The following is a 21,498-nucleotide window of genomic DNA, read 5'->3' on the forward strand; positions in this document are numbered from 1 at the left end:
TAAGTATATTTAAATGCTTAAGTGAATGTTTTCTTTTGTGTAATATTTTCTGTGAAAGACAAACACATTAACAATTAGCTATTTGACCTTCACTATGAGCTATTTTCATAGTAAGTGTAATTCTTTGAATTTTCTGTATGTCATTGTGTTAATTTGTATTTCCCTAATTAATAGTGGGACTGAGAATTTTCTTAAATTTCTGTTGTACATTTTGGTATCCTGCTCTGTGCATACCCTTTGCCCATTTTAAAAATTGGGATTTTTGTCTTTTCCTATTCAATTTGCAGAAGTTATTCATATATTCTAGAGGCTAAGCCTTTGTTAAGCATGAATTTTTTTCTATCCAATCCGTGAATTGTCTTTTGACTTTTTTTATGGAGACTTTTGTTGACAAATACAGTACTTAATTTCGATGTAGTATCATTCTTTTTCCTTAATATTCATACTTTGGGGACTGACTGATGATAGTCACCTAGAACCCCATGTTGTAAAGATAGTCTCGTGGTTTTTCTTAAGCATTGCATAGGATACCGTACTACGTGTGGTTGAAATGTTCTCTCAGTTTCCTCACACTGTGCCAGCTTTTCCGTCTTTTCTTACCTTTCATTTCCATGGTACTTCTGAAGTATACTGGTCAGTCATTTTGTAGATTGTCCCTCAATTTGGGTTTTTCTTGTGATTAGACCAGGATTAAGGGTTTTCAGGAAAGAATATTCCACAGAGGTGAAGTGCTCTCTCATAGCATATCTGGAGTACATGCTATCAAGTTGGCTAATAACTGGTGAGGATAACCTTAATCTCTTGGTTAAGGTGGTGCCTGCCAGGTTTCTCTGCTGTCAAGTTAGGATTTTTCCCTTTTCATCCACTCTTCATTAGAAGTGAGTTGCTAAGTCTAGCCCGCACTCAGAGGGATTTAAGTGTCACTTCCTGTAGAGAGGAAAGAGTATCAAAGGAGATGGGCATATTAAAACTACTGTAGTCATTAGTAAGTATTTTGGGGGAGATATTTGAGGCTGTGTACCTATTTATTCTGTGTCGCCTTAAAGTTTGTCCACTAATTTTAACATTCGTCAGTGGCTCTTGCCTATAGCAATTTTAACTGTGGTGTTCTAATGCTGATTTTCCTTTTCCCACGTTTTTCTGCATTTATTAATTAAAATTCTTCTGTAAGGAAGATTTGTCCCTTGTCCCCCACTTGTTAATTTATTGACTCAGCTATCAGAAGGAACTTCTTCAATTGTCTATATCAGTATGAACTCATTTTTTCCCTTTGTGTTGTAATTTAATGCAATTGTAATCTGTTTTGTTGCTCAGATGATATGTACAAAGGTTAGCCATTGGATACTTTTTCAGATTGGCTCCTCTCTCCTTTTCACTTGCCCTCATTTTCCCCTCCAGTTCCTATTTTTTGGCATTAGAAGATGCTCCAGATGAATTATTTTCCCTTCCCTAGCTTTAGACTCGTCCATTTCTTCAAGGAGTCCTGTCCTTTGGAAAAGGTATTTGAAAGCCCAAACCTAGATGCTAGGCTTGCACATTGCTGTCACCTTGTCACTGCTTCTAGGGTCTCTCAGTGCCCAGAGCTAAGAAACAGATGCATATGCATGGACCAATCTGGATTTGTTTTTTATCTATTTAACTATCTGTATTTTTTCTTTCTCTTTTTATTATGTTTGTTTATTTTGAGAGAGAGTGTGTGCGCGCGCAAGCAAGTGGGGGAGGGGCAGAGAGAGAGGGAGACAGAATCCGGAGGCTCCAGGCTCTGAGTTATCAGCGCGGAGCCCAACACGGGGCTTGAACTTATGAGTCTGAAATCATGACCTGAGCCGAAGTTGGACCCTCAGCCGACTGAGCCACCCAGACACCCCTAACTATCTATATTTTTTTTAAATGAGTTCATGTTGGGAGGTAAATTTTTAGAGATTTTTGTATGTGAGAAAATGGCTGTATTTAACTTTGCTCTGGGTTGATAGTTTGGCAGAGTGTAGAATTGGATTCTTAAAAGTACCTATGATTTTTAACATATGTCGTTGTTAGAAATCTGATCAGTATCTTTACCTGTCTCCTATTCAGATCCAGAACATTAGTGTTTTCTTCTTTCTCTCATCTTATTTTTAAACTGCTCCCCTCACCTTTGCAGACGTGTTTACCTGTTTCTTTGCTCACTATTGTTGCTTCTTGCATTTCATTTTTTCCCTATGGATTCCATTTTCTTCTTTCTAAAGTACTGTTTTCAGTAGTTTTTTCATTGAGTGTCAGTGAGTGGTAAACTCTTATTTTTTGGTTGCTGTTGAGAAGTCTGCTATCACTGTAGTTGTTGGAAAAACAGTGTAATATAGTGATTAAAAGCATGGATTCTGGTACCAGACCATGTGAATTCATGTCTTGGCTCTACTTTGCCTTACTTTTATATAGTGATGATCTTACAGAGTTGTTGTGAGGAGTAGTGGAGTTAATAAGAAAATTGCTTAGAATAGCAACTGGCAGAAAGAAAATTCTCACGTAACTATTAAATTTTCTCATTGTCCTTAGCATTTCACAGTCTTACTAGGACATATTTAGTTGTGGGTTTGGTTCTAATTGTTTGCTTGGGTATCCTCATGCATTTCAATCTAAGAATTATTTTTTTCAGTAATTTTAGGAAGTTCTTAACCATTACGTTTTCAAACATTGTTGCCTATTCTTTCTGAATATTATTTATATCTCTTACTGTTTTTGTTATATTGCCCATTACTTTATCTCTTTGTGCTGCATTCTGAATAATTTCCCCTTCTAGTTTACTAGTTCACATAGAAAAATAGACAAAAGGTAGGGAAAATCTGAAAGAGAAAACCGCTAAATAATGACTAGCCCTATTACATATTAAAGTATATTAAGCCACATTAACAAAATGAGAGATGAAAATTATATGATCATCTCAATAAATGCAGAAAAAGCATTTGACAAAATTTAGCATCCTTTTATGATTAAAAACTCCCCCAACAAAGTGGGCATATAGGGAACATACCTCAATGTAATAAAAGCCATATATGACCCAACCCATAGCTAACATCATACCCAGTGGTGAAAAGCTGAAAACTTTTCTTGTAAGATTTGGAATAAGGCAAAGATTCCCACTCTCACCATTCCTATTCAACATCATATTAGAAGTCTTAGCTTGAGCAGCTGGGCAAGAAAAAGAAATAAAAGATATCCAAATCAGAAAGAAGGAAGTGAAGTTGTCTCTAATTGCAGATGATGATGTTATATGTAGAAAATGTGAAAGACTCCCCCAAAAAACTATTAGAACTAATAAATGAATTCAATAAAGGCCCAGGATACAAAATCGGTAGACAGAAATCAATTGCATTTCTATATACTAACAATAAGCTATCAGAAAGAGAAACTAAGAAAAGAAGAATAGGAAAAGAAAAAAGAGTAAAATACTTGGGAATAAATTTAATTAAGGAGGCAGAAGAGCTATACACTGAACTATAAGACATTGGTGAAGGAAACTGAAGACACAAAAAATAGAGAGATATTCTGTGCTGGTGCATAAGAAGAATGAATATTGTTAAGCTGTCCCTATTACCCAAAGTGATCTATAGATTCAGTGTAACCCCTATCAAAATTCTAATGGTTTTTTCCATAGAAATAGAAAAAACAATCCTAAAATTTGTATGGAACCACAAAAGACCCAAAATATCCAAAGCAGTCTTAAGAAAGAAAGACGAAGGTGGAGGCATCACCCTTGCTGATTTCAAACTATATTACAAAACTATAGTAATCAAAACAATGTGGTTTGGGCATAAAAATAAGACATCTAGGTTAGTAGAACAGAATAGAGAGTACAGAAATAAACCCATGCATGTTTGGTCAATTAATTTATGACAAAGGAGCCAAGAATATACAATGGGGGAAAGAAGAGTCTCTTCAATAAATGGTATTGGGGAAAACTGGACAGCCACATACAAAAGAATGAAGCTGTCCCCTTTATACCATACACAAAAATCAACTTGAAATGGATAAAGACTTGAATGTGAGACCTGAAATTGTCTAACTCCTAGAAGAAAGCATGGGGAGTAAGCTCCTTGACATCATTCTTGGCAGTGATTTTTTTTTTTTTTTTGGCTTTGAAAACAGAAGGAAAAATAAACAAGTGGAACTATGTCAAATTAAAAAGCTTCTGCATAGTGAAGGCAACCATCAACAGAATGAAAAGGGAACCTGCGGGATGGGAGAAAATATTTCTAAGTCATACATCTGATGAGATGTTAACATCTAAAATATGTAAAGAACTTCTATAACTCAATACCAAAAACAAAATCAAAAGAAGACCAAAAATCCAATCCAATTAAAAATAAGTAAAGAAACCAAAGACATTTTTCTGAAGACATACAAATGACCCAACAGGTATATGAAAAGGTGCTCGAAGTCACTAGTCATCAGGGAAATGCAAATTAAAACCACAATGAGATATCACCTCACACTTGGCTATCATCAAAAAAATAAGAACAAATGTTGAGGAGGATGTGGAGAAAAGGGAACCCTTGTATACACTGCTGGTGGGAATGTAAATTGACTTAGCCAGTATAGAAAGCAGTATAGAGGACCCTCAAAAAGTTAAAAAAATAGAACTACTATATGATTAAGCAATCCTTCTGGATATGCATTGAAATGAAATGAACAGGCTCTCAGGTAATCTGCATTCCTGAGTTTGTTGTAGCGTTATTCACAACAGCCAAGATACAGAAACAACCTAAGCGCCTCTCCGTGGATGAATGGATAAAGATGGATTAAGATGATGTGGTGTGTAATATGAATATGAAATACTATTCAACCATGAGAAAGAACATCTTGCCATTTGCAGCATCGATGGAATTTGAGGGCATTACGCTATTAAATAAGTCACACAAAGAAAAATACTGTGTAACATCACTTAGCATGTAGAATCTAACAAAGCTGAACTCGGGAACAGTCTAAAATGGTGGTTATCCAGAGCCAGGACTTGAGGGAAGGATAGATGTTGATCAGAGTATTAAGTTGTAGTTACAAGATGAGTAAGTTCTAAGGATCTGATGTACAGCATAGTGCTTATAGTTGGTGATATTTTATTTTATACTTGAAAGTTTCTGAGTACATTTCAAATAATCTCATCACACACACACAAAATGAGTGTGATGCAAGTGTTAGCCAAGCTGTAGCGGTTATTTTGCAGTATAAGTGTTTCAAATAATACATTGTATAGCTTAAAGTTCTGCAATGCTCTGTCAATTATTTCGTAATAAAGTTAGAAAAAATATAATGCCTCAATAACTAAAAATGTAATATGACTCATGAATTGGTAAGCAGGAAAGTGAAAGAGTAAAGAGATCCAGAAATAGACTCAGTACATGTAGGAATTTAATATTTGGAGAAGGTGGTGTCATATCTCTAGGGAAAGTATGGATTATTCAATAAGTATACTAGAAGAAACTATTAGACATTTTTTAAAAATGTAGATATGGGAAAGGCTTTTCTGTGTATGATACAAGCTGAGAATCCATAAAAGTAAAATTGATGTTAGTCTTTGTAAAAGTAAATTTCTGCAGGGCAAATACTGCCTAGAACAGAGTCAAAAGTCAGTGAGAGTTAAGGTAGGGAGAATATTTGCAATGAATTGCAAATTAAGGTCTAATTTCCCCAATAAATAAATAGTTCTTTTGAGCCGATTAAAAAATCCAAGAGTTAATAAAAACATATGTGAAAAATACAGACATAGTTCACAGAAAACATAAAGTGACACTTGGACATATTAAAAGAATATGAAAAATACAAAATGGAGTCCATTCATAAGAAAGATACTAAGTTAAGCTCTGCTGAGATATTTTTCTCTTGTCAGATTGGCATAGATCAGTGATTCTCAATTCCAGGGGCACATTGTAGTTACCTAGAAATCTTTCAAAAAAAAAAAAAATGATGACAATCTGTAGGCCAGTTACTCTCTGTGTCATGGGCATTGATAGATCTTAAAAGATTCCTAGATAATTCTAACATACCGCTAGGGTTTAGAACCCTTGGCATAGGTTTATTTTCTTTTTAAGTTTATTTTAATTAGAGAGAGAGAGTGAGCAGCGGGGTGGGGGGGGGGGGCGTGCAGAGAGAGAGGGAGACACAAAATCCGATCCGAAGCTAGGCTCCAGGCTCTCAGTGTCCTCACAGAGCCCAATGCAGGCTCATACCCATGAGCTGCAAGATCATGACCTGAGCCAAAGTCCGACACAACCGACTGAGCCACCCAGGCACCCCGACTGCTGGCATAGATTTAAAAACTTGATAGCTTATGTTGATGGAATAAAGGGAAAAGTTGTCTCTCATGCATTGCTGTTGTAGTGTGTGTAAATTTGTCCAACTTCTATAGACAGAAATTGGAAGTATTTCGAAATTTACAAATTCATTCTTGTCCTTTGACTAAATACCCTTCTGGATATTTTCTTATATTTGCACAAGGGCAACTTGGTACAAGAGTACTCACTGTAGCATTATTTGTAAAGCAAAAACACTGGAAATGGTCTAAATGTCCATTGGTAGGTAACTACTTAAACACATTCTGATAGCCCATTCGATGGTGTACTGTCCCACTAGAGAATGCACAAGGAAGCTCTTTATGTACTGATGTAGAATGATTTCTAAAACATATTAAATGAAAAAGCAGGGTGCAGAAATCTGTATTACACTACTATTTGTATAAGAAGGGAGAAGATGCCATTTATTTGCTATGAAGGTATAAGATATTTTTGCAGAGATAACACTATGAAGTTTCTAATGGCATCTGCCTCTGAGAGGAGGAGCTAGCTGACTCCAGGGGCAGGAGTGGGTGGGAGACTTTTTATTTTTTGTTTTTTGAGAGCAGGGAGGGGCAGAGAGAGAGGGAGAGAGAGAGAGAGAGAGAGAGAGAGAGAGAGAGAGAGAGAGAGAATCACAAATGGGCTCCACACTGTCAGAGCAGAGCCTGATGCGGGCTCAAAATCACAAACTGAGAGATCATGACCTGAGCCAAAACCAAGAGTCGACACTCAACCAGCCGAGCCATCCAGGAGCCCCGTGGGTGGGACACTTAAATTGCACAAGTAGTAAGTGATAGAGCTGGAATTTTGAAGCTTGGATTCCAAAATGGATGTGTTTCCTCCCCTCTCTTCTTATACAAAGGCCTTTAAAAATTTGAAAGCCTCTTTACTTGCCATTAGTCAGATATCCTTCTCTTTCGTACAATTCACAAGCACATTATACTACAGTGTTTTCTTTAAAGTGTAGTACTTTGAAGCACTTCAAACTTGGAATGAATTGTTGCCTGTCATTGTATTCCTTTAAAGCTCCAAACTAGTGGTCTTCTGCCAACTTATCCAGTTTGCCCATAAATTGTATTAATTTTTTAAAGGAGGGTATTGTGGAAAATAGCTTTTGTCTTTTATGGAAATATTAACTTTGTGTTTTTGTTGTTGTTTTTTTAAGGTTTCCGTGGGTGAACTACCAAGATGACAATCTCAACATTTCGATTCCAGTGTTCAGTATTCATGGCAATCATGATGATCCCACAGGGGTACTTACTGGGTTCTTACAGTTTGTTGTCACTTTAGTTTGTGGAAGGCATTCTTGTCCTTTCCAGAAATTTTTCGTCAGTTGACTCAGAAAGTCAAGTTGACTTTGTATCATTCACGTAGTCTTTTATATTGCTTTTTAGATAATTTTTAAAAATCTGTAATAGTAGTTGGTGTGTGAGGTGTGCTTTTATTTCATTAGTGCTGAGGTTGACAATAAGTAACTCGAAGTAAGGATAAATACCTAACATTTGTATGAGGCTTTACAGTTTACCTGGTGCTTTTGTGTCTCTCATTTCAAAATTTCACCTGTAGAAAATGATTTTTAATGGACAGTTCTAAATCTAAATTAGATCATCTTATTACCTGTTTGATATGGAAGGACCTTATAAAGGTCCTACACTTGAAATATCTTTTTGTTTTATCCGATCATGAACACCATAAATCACTACTTACCTAGTTTTCTTCCCCCCATGGCTTAAGAGGTCAGCTTAATATTACAAAGCACTCATTTCATGGCTGGTTTTTATTTTTTGGTGGCCGGGACATCCTAAGTTTTGATGAAATGTTAACGTGGCATTTAGCATGTGGTTCCAGGTGCAGTAGGTCATTTGTAATTGAAGAAACATAGCAAATACTTTCACTATTGTAATTTTATTTTGAGAAGACACTGTCCTGATCTATGTTTTAGTAAGTGGTATATGGAATATACTTTTAATAGGTAATATGATGGAGATTACTTATTTTTAGATATATACATTAATATTCTTTGAAAACATTCAACGTAGGCAGATGCCCTGTGTGCCCTGGACATACTAAGCTGTGCTGGATTTGTAAATCACTTTGGACGTTCAGTGTCTGTGGAGAAGATAGACATTAGTCCAGTTTTGCTCCAAAAAGGAAGCTCCAAAATTGCTTTATATGGCTTAGGTAAGATGGTTTTATTTTACTGTTTATGACAATACATAATTGTTTAAGCAACTGGGAAATCACATTCTGGAATGAACTTTCTTGCTGTTTGGGAAAGAGTGAGGCAAATCTAATTATTCCTTATGTGTGACCATAAAAAATGATAGAAGATTTTAGTAGAATTTTTTAGTGTTTAGTAAGACCATTAGCCCTTGATACTTCTTTCATTGGAGGTTTTGATTAAAAAAAAATGTTTTCTTTTACTATCGTTTATTTTTTCTTTCTTTTAGACTCAGATATAGAATCCTGAATGTTAGAATTGTAGAGTAATTAGAAAAACTGCATTTTAGGGGTGCCTGGGTAGCTCTAAGTGGCCGAGTCTTGATTTTGGCTCAGGTCATGATCTCACAGTTCATTAATTCAAGCCCCACCAAAGCTGTGAGTGCAGAGCCTGCTTTGATCCTCGGTCTCCTTCTCTCTGCCTCTCTCCCCTCATGCTCATTCTCTGTCTCTCAAAAATAAATAAACATTAAGAAAAAGAAAAACTGCATTTTGGTATCTTGGAAGTCTTTGAAATGTCTGAAGCTTCGCTGTCTAGTACAGTAAGTACCAGCCTCAGGTAGATATGGAGCACTTGAAATGGGGCTGGTCTGCGTTGAGGTATACTATAAATACAAAAATCACATCAGATTTCAAAGACTTAGAAAAAAAGTAAAGTACCTTATTAATATACTAGGTTAAATAAAATACATTAAAATTAATTTTACCTGTCTCTTTTTACTTGTTTTAATGTGGTTACTAGAAAATTTTAAATTCTGTATTTGGCCTGCTTTAGTGGCTCACATTATGTTTTTGTTAGACAGTGCTAGTTCAGATCTGTCATCTATAATGCTCAGAAAATTTGCTTTATCAACTTGACTGTCCTCAATTTATTTAGTGTCCAGTAGGTAAAAAAAAAAGCCTTTTTGCTAGGCTTGTAGCCATATGAACAAAAGATCAAAGAATATTTTTAGACTGCATTCAAAGTCTATTTGTTGAGTCTTCCTTGGATTAAGTTCAGGTTGATATTTTGTTTTATGAATGCAATAGCTTTAGTAGTTTTATTGTGTATAGAGTTATAAAAATTATATTCTATGTTAAATCAACCTGAAAGTAGTATCCTGAGAGAAATGAGAAATTTCACACTGTAACCTTTGCATAGTTTTTATTATTTTTTGAGTGAGTTTAGTATAATAGAAGCCTTAGAAGACCTTATTTACTTAATTCTCTTCGAATATGTTTTTAAAAGTATAATTATGATGGATGGTTTATTTAAATACTTTCTCTAGGGCGCTTACAGTCTTTGTCCAGTTTTCATAATTTCTAAAAAGTAGAAAAGCATCATGGTTATCTGTAGAGAGATGGAAAATGAGATCAAAGTATTATGTCTGATTTCCCAGGTGATAGAGCAGGAAGTGAAATACACTTTTTAAAAAGCTACTAACAGGTATTTTAATCACTGCAGTGTTAGGGGTCATATCTGCAGAAAATCACTGATCCTCCTACTTTCAGACTAAGATCCTGTTATGCCTCAGGCACCCCCTGGAATACCCCTCAGTCTCCATTTTCTCCCAGAGTCTCATTCCATCCTGTTCTCTTCTTAACTGGACCACACACACACACACACACACACACACACACCCCAATCCTTCTCTCTACACACTAGAACTCTATACTTAGCAAATTCCCTCCTATCATCAGTTTCTTCTCTGCATGTTACCTCCACTCCGACTTATAGGAAGCTAGTCCCTAAGGCTCTGCTTCCCACTCACTTCTCACAGGCTTCTTAACAGGTCTTAGGGTGGAGTGTGAGGGATCACTGTCCTCCCTTCTCCCTGCTTGCTATTTCTTTCCTATCTGCAGACACCCTGTCCCCTTGAAGCTAATTGCCAGCTGGCTAGACTGCCCTGTCCTTTCCCTCAAATTTTTCACCTACTTACCTTCAAATTGTGTCTGTGTTCTCAGAGCTTCAACACCTAAGTAGATCAGTCAACCTTCTGATGCCTTGGGCTTTGTATGCCATGACTTTTTTGTTTCCAGTTTATATGTTCTACATTGCACCATCTGTTCCATTGGTCACACTCTAGAAATTCTCTTTAAGAAGCTAGACTTCTAGTTCTTACATTTCTGCATTGTTGGCTTTTCTTCCAAGGCCTTCCCTAATGACTGCATAAAGCAGCAACTTGTCCCCTCACTGATACTCGCCACTTAGCATCTTTTGTCCCTTTTACAGTATTCAAAAGTGTAATTTGTGTGTTTACTTGGTTTTTTTTGGCTGCTTCCATTAGACTAAGGTGATCCTTTAGGGTACAAGAAGAATTATTTAAAAGTCATTATATTCTTAAAAAGCATAATATCTTTATTTAAAAACAATATATAAGGGGGCTGGGTAAGGACTAAGCATCGGTGGCTCAGTCTGTTAAACGGCTAATTCTTGATTTTGGTTCAGGTCATGATCTCACAGTTCATGAGTTTGAGCCCCACATCAGGCTCTGCACTGACAGTGTGGATTCTGTCCCTGTTTTTCTCTGCCCCTCCCCTGCTCACTCTCTATCTCTCTGTCTCAAAACTAAACATTTTTTTTTAAAGGTTTAAAAAAACCCAATATATAAGATTATTTTTAAATACATTTATTTTTTTATTTCATCCTTTTTGATGTCTGTATTTTATAATGTATATGTTAGGTCAAAAGTATGTATAATAAAGGGATGGTGGAAAACAATATTATTAGAAATTTTAATAAGAATTTAAGCATAGAAAACTCAAATTTTTATTCTGTATTTTCCAGATTTTGAAGGTATGTATGCCTGACATGCAAAATTTTTTTTTTTTTCTCCAAAATGTTTGTTTATTTTTGAGAGAGAGAGAGAGCATGGGAGAAAGCGGGCTCTGTGCTGACAGCAGAGAGCCCAGTGCGGGGCTCGAACTCATGAACCATGACCTGAGCCGAAACCAAGAGTCGGATGCCCCACTGACTGAGCCACCCAAGCGCCCTGGGAAACATGTTTTTAATACATGTATCTTCTTAGCAGCTGTCATGTGAGAACCTGGAACATACTCATTTGTAAATAATGATACATTTCAAATTAATCTCTAATAAGAACATTGAAATACTTAGAGAAGCACAAAATTTAGAAGTGAAACATTCTTTTTTGAAAACTAAGTAAGAAACCAGTTATTAAAATAACGTCTATTTCAGGGTCCATTCCAGATGAAAGGCTCTATCGAATGTTTGTCAATAAAAAGGTAACAATGTTGAGACCAAAAGAAGATGAGAACTCTTGGTTTAACTTATTTGTGATTCATCAGAACAGGTAAACGAATTTTTTGAAAAAAACTTCTTTTTAAAATTTTGAGTCAAGTATGGAGGTTCCTTAAATCTCTGTTTCCAAGCTTCCCAGTTTCCATAAAATGTTCCTTATTCTTTGAAAGTTGTCGTTAAAGGAGCATGCAGAACTTAACTGTGCTTCGTATGACTGCATTGTGAAATCGGTTCCAATATATATTATCTGTAAAGAATATGACATGTGCAAGAATAACCATAAAATCAAATAATCTTAAATTCAAGTAGAACACTACCAGTGCATTAACCCATGCCCTTCTCTGACCCCATATCTTTCCACATACTCCAAAAGGAAGCACTATTTTTAATTTGTATTTAATCAAATCCATTGCTTTTCCTTATTGTTTAATTGTGTATATCTGTCCACAATGAGTATTTTATTTGGTTTGGTGTAACTGGAGCCCTGCTGTATATTTTGCAGCTGGCTTAGTGTGTTCCACATTACATTACTAAGATTCATCCATTTTGATGCTTAAAAGTGTAATTAATTTTCACTGGTATGTACAGTTCTACTTTTTCACGTGTTAGTGAATATTCTGTGTTACTTCCAGAGTCTTGCTTTCTTAAACCTTTTTGTTATGACTACTCTTACATGCATCTCCTGGTGCATGTATGCAGGTGTTTTTCTGGAATATATTAAATATAGCTAGATCAGTTTTCTTTTGCTAGTATTTTGAAGAAGTTGAATCTGTTGGTAGGGTGCAGGATTGATGGAAAGGGAGGAAGACTTGATGCAAGGCTTATTATGTGACCACAGATAAAATAGTGTGAAATGATGGTAGTGATGGGCGTGAAGATGATGTGGAAGGGACAGACCTGAGACGTTATCAAGGAAGAATCCAAAGGGATTTGGGCCTGATTGTGTAATTTATTACTTACTGAACAGGTATTTATTGAGTGCAGGATCCCTGGCACTTGAACCCACTAAGTTCTCAGTGAAAGGAGGGCTTTAGGAGGCAGCCTTGCGTTGCCTTACGTACATTCTGAAAGAAACAGCTTTGAAGGAGGAGCAGGCCGGAGCTGTAGTAAGTGTGGTCTCCGTAGAACTTTGCACCACTTGGGAGTGTGCTCCTTCTCTTGCTTAGGGTTTCCCAGTTCTGCTACACTTTATACTTTCCCAAAGTAGGGAAAAATCGGGAGGAGAAATCATAAGTGATTGATTCCAAGAGCTGCAATCAGAATGTGAGATGGAATGGCAGCATTGGGGTTGGTAATGGCCAGTTGCTGGTGATGTTCACAGTGATCATTTGATGAAGGTGGTCTGCTCCAGGTTTCACCATTGTCAAGATCCCATTTTCCATTCTGTAATTAATAGGTTGGTAAAAATACTTTGAGGCTGTGTGAATATCCTGTTTTGCCTTAAAATTTTGCCCGCTAATTCTAGCATCCATTGGTGAATCTTGTTTCTAGCAATGCATACTATGATGTTGTGTTATTTTTTAATTCCCCTCATTCTGTCTGCATTTATTCATTGAAAGTCTTCTGTAAGGAAAATTTGTTGCTTCTCTCTCGTTTATTCGTTTTTTTATTTATGTTGTTACGGACTCAAGGGTATTTATTTTATCCTTTGAGTTATAATCCAGTACTATCCAGTTTTTTTGTTGTTGCTCAAATTCTTCCAGCTTTGACCATTGGGAGTTTTTTTATATTAGCTTCTGTGTCCTTTCAGCATGCCTTCTTCTTTCTTTATGCATTTATGTATTATTTAATCTTCTTTAACTTCCTTAACTTTAAACTTCCTTAACTAATAAGTACATTTACTTATTTTTTACTACCACAAGATGCTTCTGCCTCATCTTGTGTTTTTCTGCCCTAGCCCTGGAATCAACCACTTCTCCAAGGAGCCCTGATTGCTTTTATTGGAGAAGAGTATTTAGAAACCCAGATATGGCCACTAGGTGTGCTTACTGCTACTGGGGCTGTCTTAGCCCTCAGTAATCAGAGTTAAGGAAATATGTGCATATGTCCTAACCCATGCATACACATCTATATTTGTGTATTGACATATGTGTTACACACACACACACACACACACACACAAACACAAGCATGAATTCATACTTACTCTAATCCAGCCCTACAGGGTTCATTTTCTTCTTCTCCCTTTTCTTTTTTTTTTTTCTTTTTCTTTTAGTGAGAGAGAGTTTGAACAGGGGAGAGGGGTAGAGGGAGAGAGAGAATCTTAAGCAGACTCCATGCCCAGCACAGACACCGAAATGGGGCTCAGTTCCACAACCCTGGGATCAAGACCTGAGCTGAAATCAAGAGTCAGATGATCAACTGACTGAGCCACCCAGGTGCCCCATTTTTTAAATTTTTCTTTTCTTTTCTTTTTTATTTTAGAGAGAGAGTGGGAGCAGGGCAGAGGGGCAGAGGGGGTGTCTTCTCCCTTTTCTTATTTGGGAGTTCTTTCTCTAACAGAAACCTGGATCATTTTATCTATAGTATATTTACTTATTTTTTCAATCTTGGTTGACATATAAGGTAATTTTTTAAAATTGCTGACCTGTACCCCGTGAGAAACAAATTTACCAACTAGTATACAGTGTTTATGTAAGTGATTTTTGTTTTTAGCCTCACTATATCTAGTCAAAACACCACCTCTAGGGGCAACTGGGAGGCTCAGTCAGTTAAGTGTCTGACTTTGGCTCAGGTCACGATCTCCTGGTTTGTAAGTTTAAGCTCCACATCAGGCTCTCTGCTGACAGCACACAGCCCTCTTCGGATCCTCTGTCCCTCCCTTGCTAGTGTTCTTTCTGTCTGTCTCTCTTTCAAAATAAACTTTAGGGACACAAAACACCACCTCCAAGGTTACTTAGGCCAGCTCCTTTTTCTCCCTCCCACTTTAACATAACTGTGCAATTCTTTTGTAGTACTGTTAGATGCATTTGTCACCCTCTGCATTCTTAAGTACTTCATTGTTTTCTAGAGAGCACTAGTCCACGTGCAAGCCAGGGAGGAATTGAGAGAGTATCTTAAGCAGGCTCCAAGCCCAGCATGAGGCCAGACGCAGGGCTTAATCTCACAACTGTGAGATCATGACTTTATTTCCCATTTGTTTTTCTATACTTGGGCCTGTTTGTTTTTCTGGCTGCGAAAGAAGGAAAGCAGAAGAGCACTTTGTCATATAATATATTTCCACAAGGCTGTTTTGATCGACTTCTAAGTCAAAAGTCAGATGGAAGTCACAGAGTCAGCCCACAGGCATAATCTTCCCTCTGCATGCAAGAGTTGGTGCTCTGTGAAGGCACGATTGTATCATACAATATTTGAGTTATGCTTTGTTTCTCCAGTAACTGTGATAATGTTCCCTAGATATGTGTTTTTTACACAAAAACATTCTTAGATATACAAGCCTGCTGCTGCTCTGATTTCCCTTCCTGCTTTTCCCTTCCTTCCTGATTTCCCTCAGTAACTGTGATAATATTCCCTAGATATGTGTTTTTTACACAAAAACATTCTTAGATATACAAGCCTGCTGCTGTTCTGATTTCCCTTCCTGCTTTTCATTCTGCTCAGCCACTCCCCGCTCCCTGCTGTCCTTAAACTCACTGAACACATTCCCACCTCGATACCTCTGTCATGTGCTCTGTGACTCTCTGCCCAGGACTCAGCCCTCTCCCGAGGGCTTTCCTCCCTCGCTTACAGTTTTGTTTTGTTTTTTTTTTCCGTTCCTCTTACACTTGATCCCTCATCATAGTTCTCTGCCCTTGTGTCACCTGGCTAAGTGGCCTGTCCTGACCACCTTGCACATAGTAGCATTCCTGTTGTGTGTCACTTTTCCCTTTTTCTTTACAGCACTTAGCACTACCTGACAAATTATACGTGCGTATGCAAGCACATACACATACATACTATGTTATTGCTTGTTTCACTAGGGCAAGGACTTTGTTCACTGCTGTTGTCTTCCGTATCTAGAAGAGGTCTGGAACACTAGGCACGTAGTAGGCACACAGTAAATACTTGTTGAATGGGTGAGTTTTCGATTTGCCTTAAGCGAATGCTGTGTTGAAGTATTTGAACACTTTTACTTAAATTCCCAATGATGAAGTCAGTATTTGGGAAAACTTTCTTCTGGTCTTTCCTCTCTTTGGGTGTTTACATATCTCTTAATAAAGGCAACTAATCTAGGTATAAAACCAGAGTCTGCAAAAATCTTCATATGATATCTCATTTAATAATATTTATTATGAAATTTATTTATAAATTCATCTCTTAAGTAAGACAAACTTTCTTACACCCATTATTATGAGTGAACAAAACATGCTAAAAAATGACTGGACATTTTTAGAGATTTGTTTTTTATTTTACAAAGTTTAGATTTAATTCACTTTATTTTCTGATTACCATTTTCATTATTGAGAGAGCTCATGCTTTTCTGACTTTCCCTCTGTAAAGCCTTTCGTGATCTGCCTCTCAGTGTGGAACTGACCCTTTCTCTTTTGTGGCGCCTACTTGTCTGTGCCCTGCAAGTTTGTAAACGTTTTGAGGGCAGGAATTAGGTATTATGTTTGCATCCCTAATCTCTTGAATAGTTTCTGGCACATAGAAGAGATGTAACAAGGCTTTGATGAATGGAGAAAGAAAGATCTGTGTAGATTTACTTTATGTGAAGTGTCTCTGTATCTCTGGACATTTATTTATTTTTAAAAATCTTGGTATAGGAGTAAACACGGAAATACTAACTTCATTCCAGAACAATTTTTGGATGACTTCATTGATCTTGTTATCTGGGGCCATGAACATGAGTGTAAAATAGCTCCAACCAAAAATGAACAACAGCTCTTTTATGTATCACAACCTGGAAGTTCAGTGGTTACTTCTCTTTCCCCAGGAGAGGCTGTAAAGAAGTAAGTAATGGTTATATTTTCCAAATCAATTCAAATAAAAAAATACCTGCTATAATACTATCATCATTTAATAGGTTCAAGATAGTGATGGTTATCTATATGATAGATTTCTTCACAAAGATTCACCATTCAGTGTAGTCTTACTGTTTTCCCAGCTCTTAAGCTGTGTTCAACAGGAGAGCCTCCCAATGGTGTTAATGATTTTGCAGCTTATTAGGCATATTCAGGGCTAATGGTTTTACTAATTAAATTTCAAGTTAAAGTGCTATGACAATGATTACTAATTTCCCAAAGTCCATTTATAAACAAATTTACCTAACACCATTTAATTAAGATTTTTTTGGTTATAAGTGGAATATTATAGCACATCTCATTTCTTTTAGTTCTTTAGTTATATGCTAAAGTAGTTAACACTGATTAAGCCCAATTTTTATGATGAATTTCACCACTTGAATCCACTCAGATTTTGATTGTTAAGATGGTAATAGTAGGTTTAAAGAATATGGTAGTAGGATATATGGGTTTTTTTCTTCATACTTCTGCTAGTTCATTTTATGTATGTATGTGTACTTATATACACAGATGTAGTACATATATATACCACTATCATAGTCCTGGTAACATTTTGTTTGATCTACTGTCTGTCTGTCTTCCCTCAACTAAACTATATTTGTTCAGACAGGAGGGATGACTGGATTTTATTCTGGGGAAGAAGGATGTTTAGCATTTGTCCTGTGATAACAGCATTAAGATTAAGTTGCTAAAAAAATTTTTTTTAAGAGTATGATTTTATAAAGTAATATTTTGTAGAAACTTAGAAATATGATAGTTTTAATGTGCACATTTTCCTGAGAAAATTTACAGCGTGACAAGGCTTTCGATTCCTTCCTCATTTCAGGCATGTTGGTTTGCTGCGCGTTAAGGGAAGGAAGATGAATATGCAGAAAATTCCTCTCCACACAGTGCGGCAGTTTTTTATGGAGGATATTGTTCTGGCCGATCATCCAGACATTTTTAACCCAGATAATCCTAAAGTAACCCAGGCCATACAAAGCTTCTGTTTGGAGAAGGTAATTTCTCTGGATAAAGGTCAATGAGATGTGCTTTGGTTGAAGATTATTGACAATTAATTAAATGCTTCAGTGGAGATGGGGAAGTCGCCATATTTGTAACATTCTCAGGAAGCCTGCAAGGGACGACTGTTGTTCCATGAATGAGTTTAGTTGTATCAAGGACTTTTTTTTTCTAGTCTCTGAGATGGAAGACTGTTACATGTAGGACAAACTCTGTTTAATTAAACCCCCTCCCAGTTCCATTCCTCCTTCTCAAAAACAAACACTTATTTTTTTCTTTTAATTCTGACTGGATAACTTGTGCATTTCATTTATGACAGGAGGCAGTGGCTTTGATTGGGGAATTGGGGGGGGGGGGGGGCGGGGACCATGGAGGATGAAGAGAGCCTTAGCATCTCATCTCATCTCATTCTACCCTGAAAGCTACCCCAAATGAAATCTTGAAGTGTGTTTGCTCTGTGCCTTGTAGCTTCAGCAGAAGTACCATACCTCACCTACCAAGCAGATTGCCACCCCTGGACCTCTGAGACATTCTAGAGCCACTGCAGAAGTGGTGTGAATGCATTTAATAATCTGTAAATTGACAGCTTAATGACATTAATTGTGGGTACTAAGTTCTTACAATTATCACTGGTATTCATTGGCTGCTTATATATTCTGGGCACTGGTGACAGCATTTTCCGTTTAATCCACTCAACAATGCTGTAGGTGGGTAGATTGTGCCATCCGCATTTTATAGAAAGAGGAACCGAACTTTAGGTGGATTACTCGCCCAGTGGCACAGCATTCCTGGCAGCATGTAACTGCCATAGCTGAAAAACTGCAGAGTATGCTGGATTCGGGAGGATTCAGTCTAAAAACTCCCATCAGGACTGCAGTTTCTGTCTGCTTCCGTGTTTGGTCCCATGACACCCCCTCTGTAGGTAGCTAGCTGTCTTACGCTTCACTCTGAAGAGGTGGGCGTGTCCATGCGGTGGCCCACAGACTCACAATGTCCCTACAGCCGAAAGAGCCTGGTTTTCCCAGTGGTTCTGTTGGACTCGGGTCATGGATGTGTCCCTGGGAGGTGGAAGACAGATTGATTGGTCAGGCCTACGTCAGGTCTGTCAGCCGAGACATCTTAGACTGAGTAATTCTCTGTTGTGGGAGGTTGCACTGTAGGGATTTCAGCAATATCTCTGACCTCCACCTGCTAGATGCCAGTAGTCCCTTTGCCCCAAGTCATGACAGTATTTTTATTTTGAGATTAAAGAAATGCTTGAAAATGCTGAGCGAGAACGTCTGGGAAACTCTCGACAGCCAGAGAAGCCTCTCATACGACTTCGAGTAAGTCCTACTTAGATAAATTAAACTTTATTATTTTAATTAGTAAGAAGGATATGTATAATAATAGCAATCACCAGCTTGCACCAGAAATGATAAAGGTACCAGGATTTGATTTAATCATAGTTTGATTCTGATAGGTTTGATACTTGTTTCCTTTTCTAAATAATCTGTTCTATCTAATAGGTTGGCTGAGATCTCTGCCTTTATCTTCTACTATCTCCCTCTTTATCCTCCATCCCAGACACCGTGGCCTCCCTGCTGTCCCCTACTCTAACATACTACCCTTCTCTACGTCTGCTCAGTGAGGCCCCCCCAAATGAGATGGCACCCCCATACCTTCTCACCAGCACTCCTGATTTCCCTTACTCTGGTCTCCTTGTCCTTTGTTTACCACAATACATCCTCCTAACCTACTGTATACAATGTAATTATTTTGATTATTAACGTGTCCTCAGCCCTCAGCTACAAAGCTGTAAGCTCCATGAAAGCGTGCAACTTTGTGGATTTTGTTACCTCATGTGTCCAAAGATCTCCAAACAGTTCTGGCATACAGCAAATGCTTGATAAATACGATGAAAGAATAAGTATTTGAGAGGATTAAATAATTCTAAGAAATTGAAATGCTTCCTATGCCTGTAAAGCTACTGCCGTTTTCTATCATCATATAAACAAAGTAACAACTCTTTTTTTTTTTTTTTTTTTTTTTTGGTCCCTGTGCCTTTCCCTTCAGCTAGCTCTGCCTGTCTTTATTTTCTTCCAAACCCCTCCAAATACATAGCTCTTACTGTGCATCTAACATTCTGTTCCCCAGTCCACTATAAGCAAGGCTCTCACCCCACCATCTCAGGTGGGAAAGATGACCTTCAGTTGTCAAAGCCAGTAGATTGTTTTCATCTGACTGAGTCACTGTGGCATTCTCTCCGAGTTATGTTTGACCCATCTTCTCTCTGAGCTTCCATTTCAGCCTAGGCATGTGGCTTTAATGACCACCTATGGAGTGATGATTCCCAAATCTTTACCTCTAGCTTAAACCTCCTTGTTGAGGTCCGTGAGCCCCCCTAAACCCAGGTACTCAAGGAATAATCACAACAGCAGCACTACATCACCTGGGAAATTCTTAAAAATGCAGAATCTCAAGCCCTACATCAGACCCACTGAATTGCATTTTTTAAAGATTTTATTTTTTTATGTGAATCTCTACCCCCAGTGTGGGGCTCGAACTCATGACCCCAAGATCAAGGGTCGCATGTTTTGCCAACTGATCCAGCCAGGTGCTGCTGAATTGCGTTTTAATAAGATCACCAAGAGATTTGTATGCACATTAAAATTTGAGAAACTCTGGGATGTAGAGTGTGAAGGTAAAGAGAGAACAGTCGAAGCCAGAATGCCTGGGTTCAGGCATGTATGGGTTCAAACCAGTGTATGACCTAGGTTTGTACCTCATAGATTCGCAAAATTTAAATGAATTACATATTGACCTTTGCACAGGAAGTAATCTGGTGCCTTCTATTCCATTGTCATTGCTGAGATTGAGCCTTCATTCTCTCTTATCTGGCCTGTAACTGCAGCCTCCTACCTGACTCTGCCATTAGTTTTCCCCCTCTCTCCACCTCTAGTCTATTCACACTAATGCCAAAATCATCCTTGTAAAACACAGTCTTGCATGTCTTTCCTGCTGAAAGGGACTTAATGGTCCCCTAGTGCTAACAGGAAGAAGTCTACACTCTTGCATGGCATTGAAGGGTTTATATGACCTGGTCAAAACCAAAGTCTTTGGCTTCTTCCTTCCTTTTCTGCCAGAACCTTCTAAGCTCCAGCCATATTAGGTTAAAAGTTGCCGTTCCCTGGGTCCAGTAGAGTTTATTTTCCTCTTTCATACGTTTGTCCCTGCTGATCCTGCTGTGTGGAGTGTGCTGCTCTCCTTCCATAGCATTTCTTTCAACATCCACTTAACGTTTCCCCTCTTCTAGGAGCCTTTCTTGACCTCCCTTCAGAAGCAATGCTTCTTCCTTTGTGTCTTCGGTCTGCTTTGTACGTACTTGTTCTAGTACCATTCACATTCTGCTGGCAGTTATCTACATGTTTGTCTTGCCAGTCAGCTTGTGAATTTCTTGACAACCAAGATTATGCTTTTTTATGGTGATATAAAAATAGGCCCTTAGCAGAGTACCTAGCACACTGTGGACCCCTCAATAAAGTTTGCTTAGTGAACAAGTTTTGTGGCTCTTCAGAGGAGAAGATTACAAATCAGGTTAAGCTGGAGTATAATTGAGAAAGTGTGTGAAGAATTTTGGGGCGACCCTGTAGCATGAGCATTTAGCATTTTCTGCTATATAACATGGACGTGGTAGTGATATAATACATAGTTGCTTTGGGAGAACCACATCGTTCTCTTCGTCAGG

General features: G+C 37.7%; 1 protein-coding gene across 3 annotated transcripts in view; it reads left to right on the forward strand.

The window, feature by feature from the left end:
* Window positions 1–21,498, forward strand: part of MRE11 (MRE11 homolog, double strand break repair nuclease) — a 74,622-nt gene that overhangs the window by 8,852 nt on the left and 44,272 nt on the right. For all 3 annotated transcript variants that reach the window (XM_043579927.1, XM_043579929.1, XM_043579928.1), the window contains 6 exons: window positions 7,471–7,558; window positions 8,345–8,486; window positions 11,704–11,818; window positions 16,512–16,697; window positions 17,596–17,767; window positions 19,016–19,096. In XM_043579927.1, the coding sequence (XP_043435862.1) occupies window positions 7,471–7,558; window positions 8,345–8,486; window positions 11,704–11,818; window positions 16,512–16,697; window positions 17,596–17,767; window positions 19,016–19,096 (784 nt within the window). The remainder of the gene's footprint in view (window positions 1–7,470; window positions 7,559–8,344; window positions 8,487–11,703; window positions 11,819–16,511; window positions 16,698–17,595; window positions 17,768–19,015; window positions 19,097–21,498) is intronic.

This window comes from Prionailurus bengalensis, chromosome D1, assembly GCF_016509475.1.
Source record: "Prionailurus bengalensis isolate Pbe53 chromosome D1, Fcat_Pben_1.1_paternal_pri, whole genome shotgun sequence".
Taxonomy (NCBI): Eukaryota; Metazoa; Chordata; class Mammalia; order Carnivora; family Felidae; genus Prionailurus; species Prionailurus bengalensis.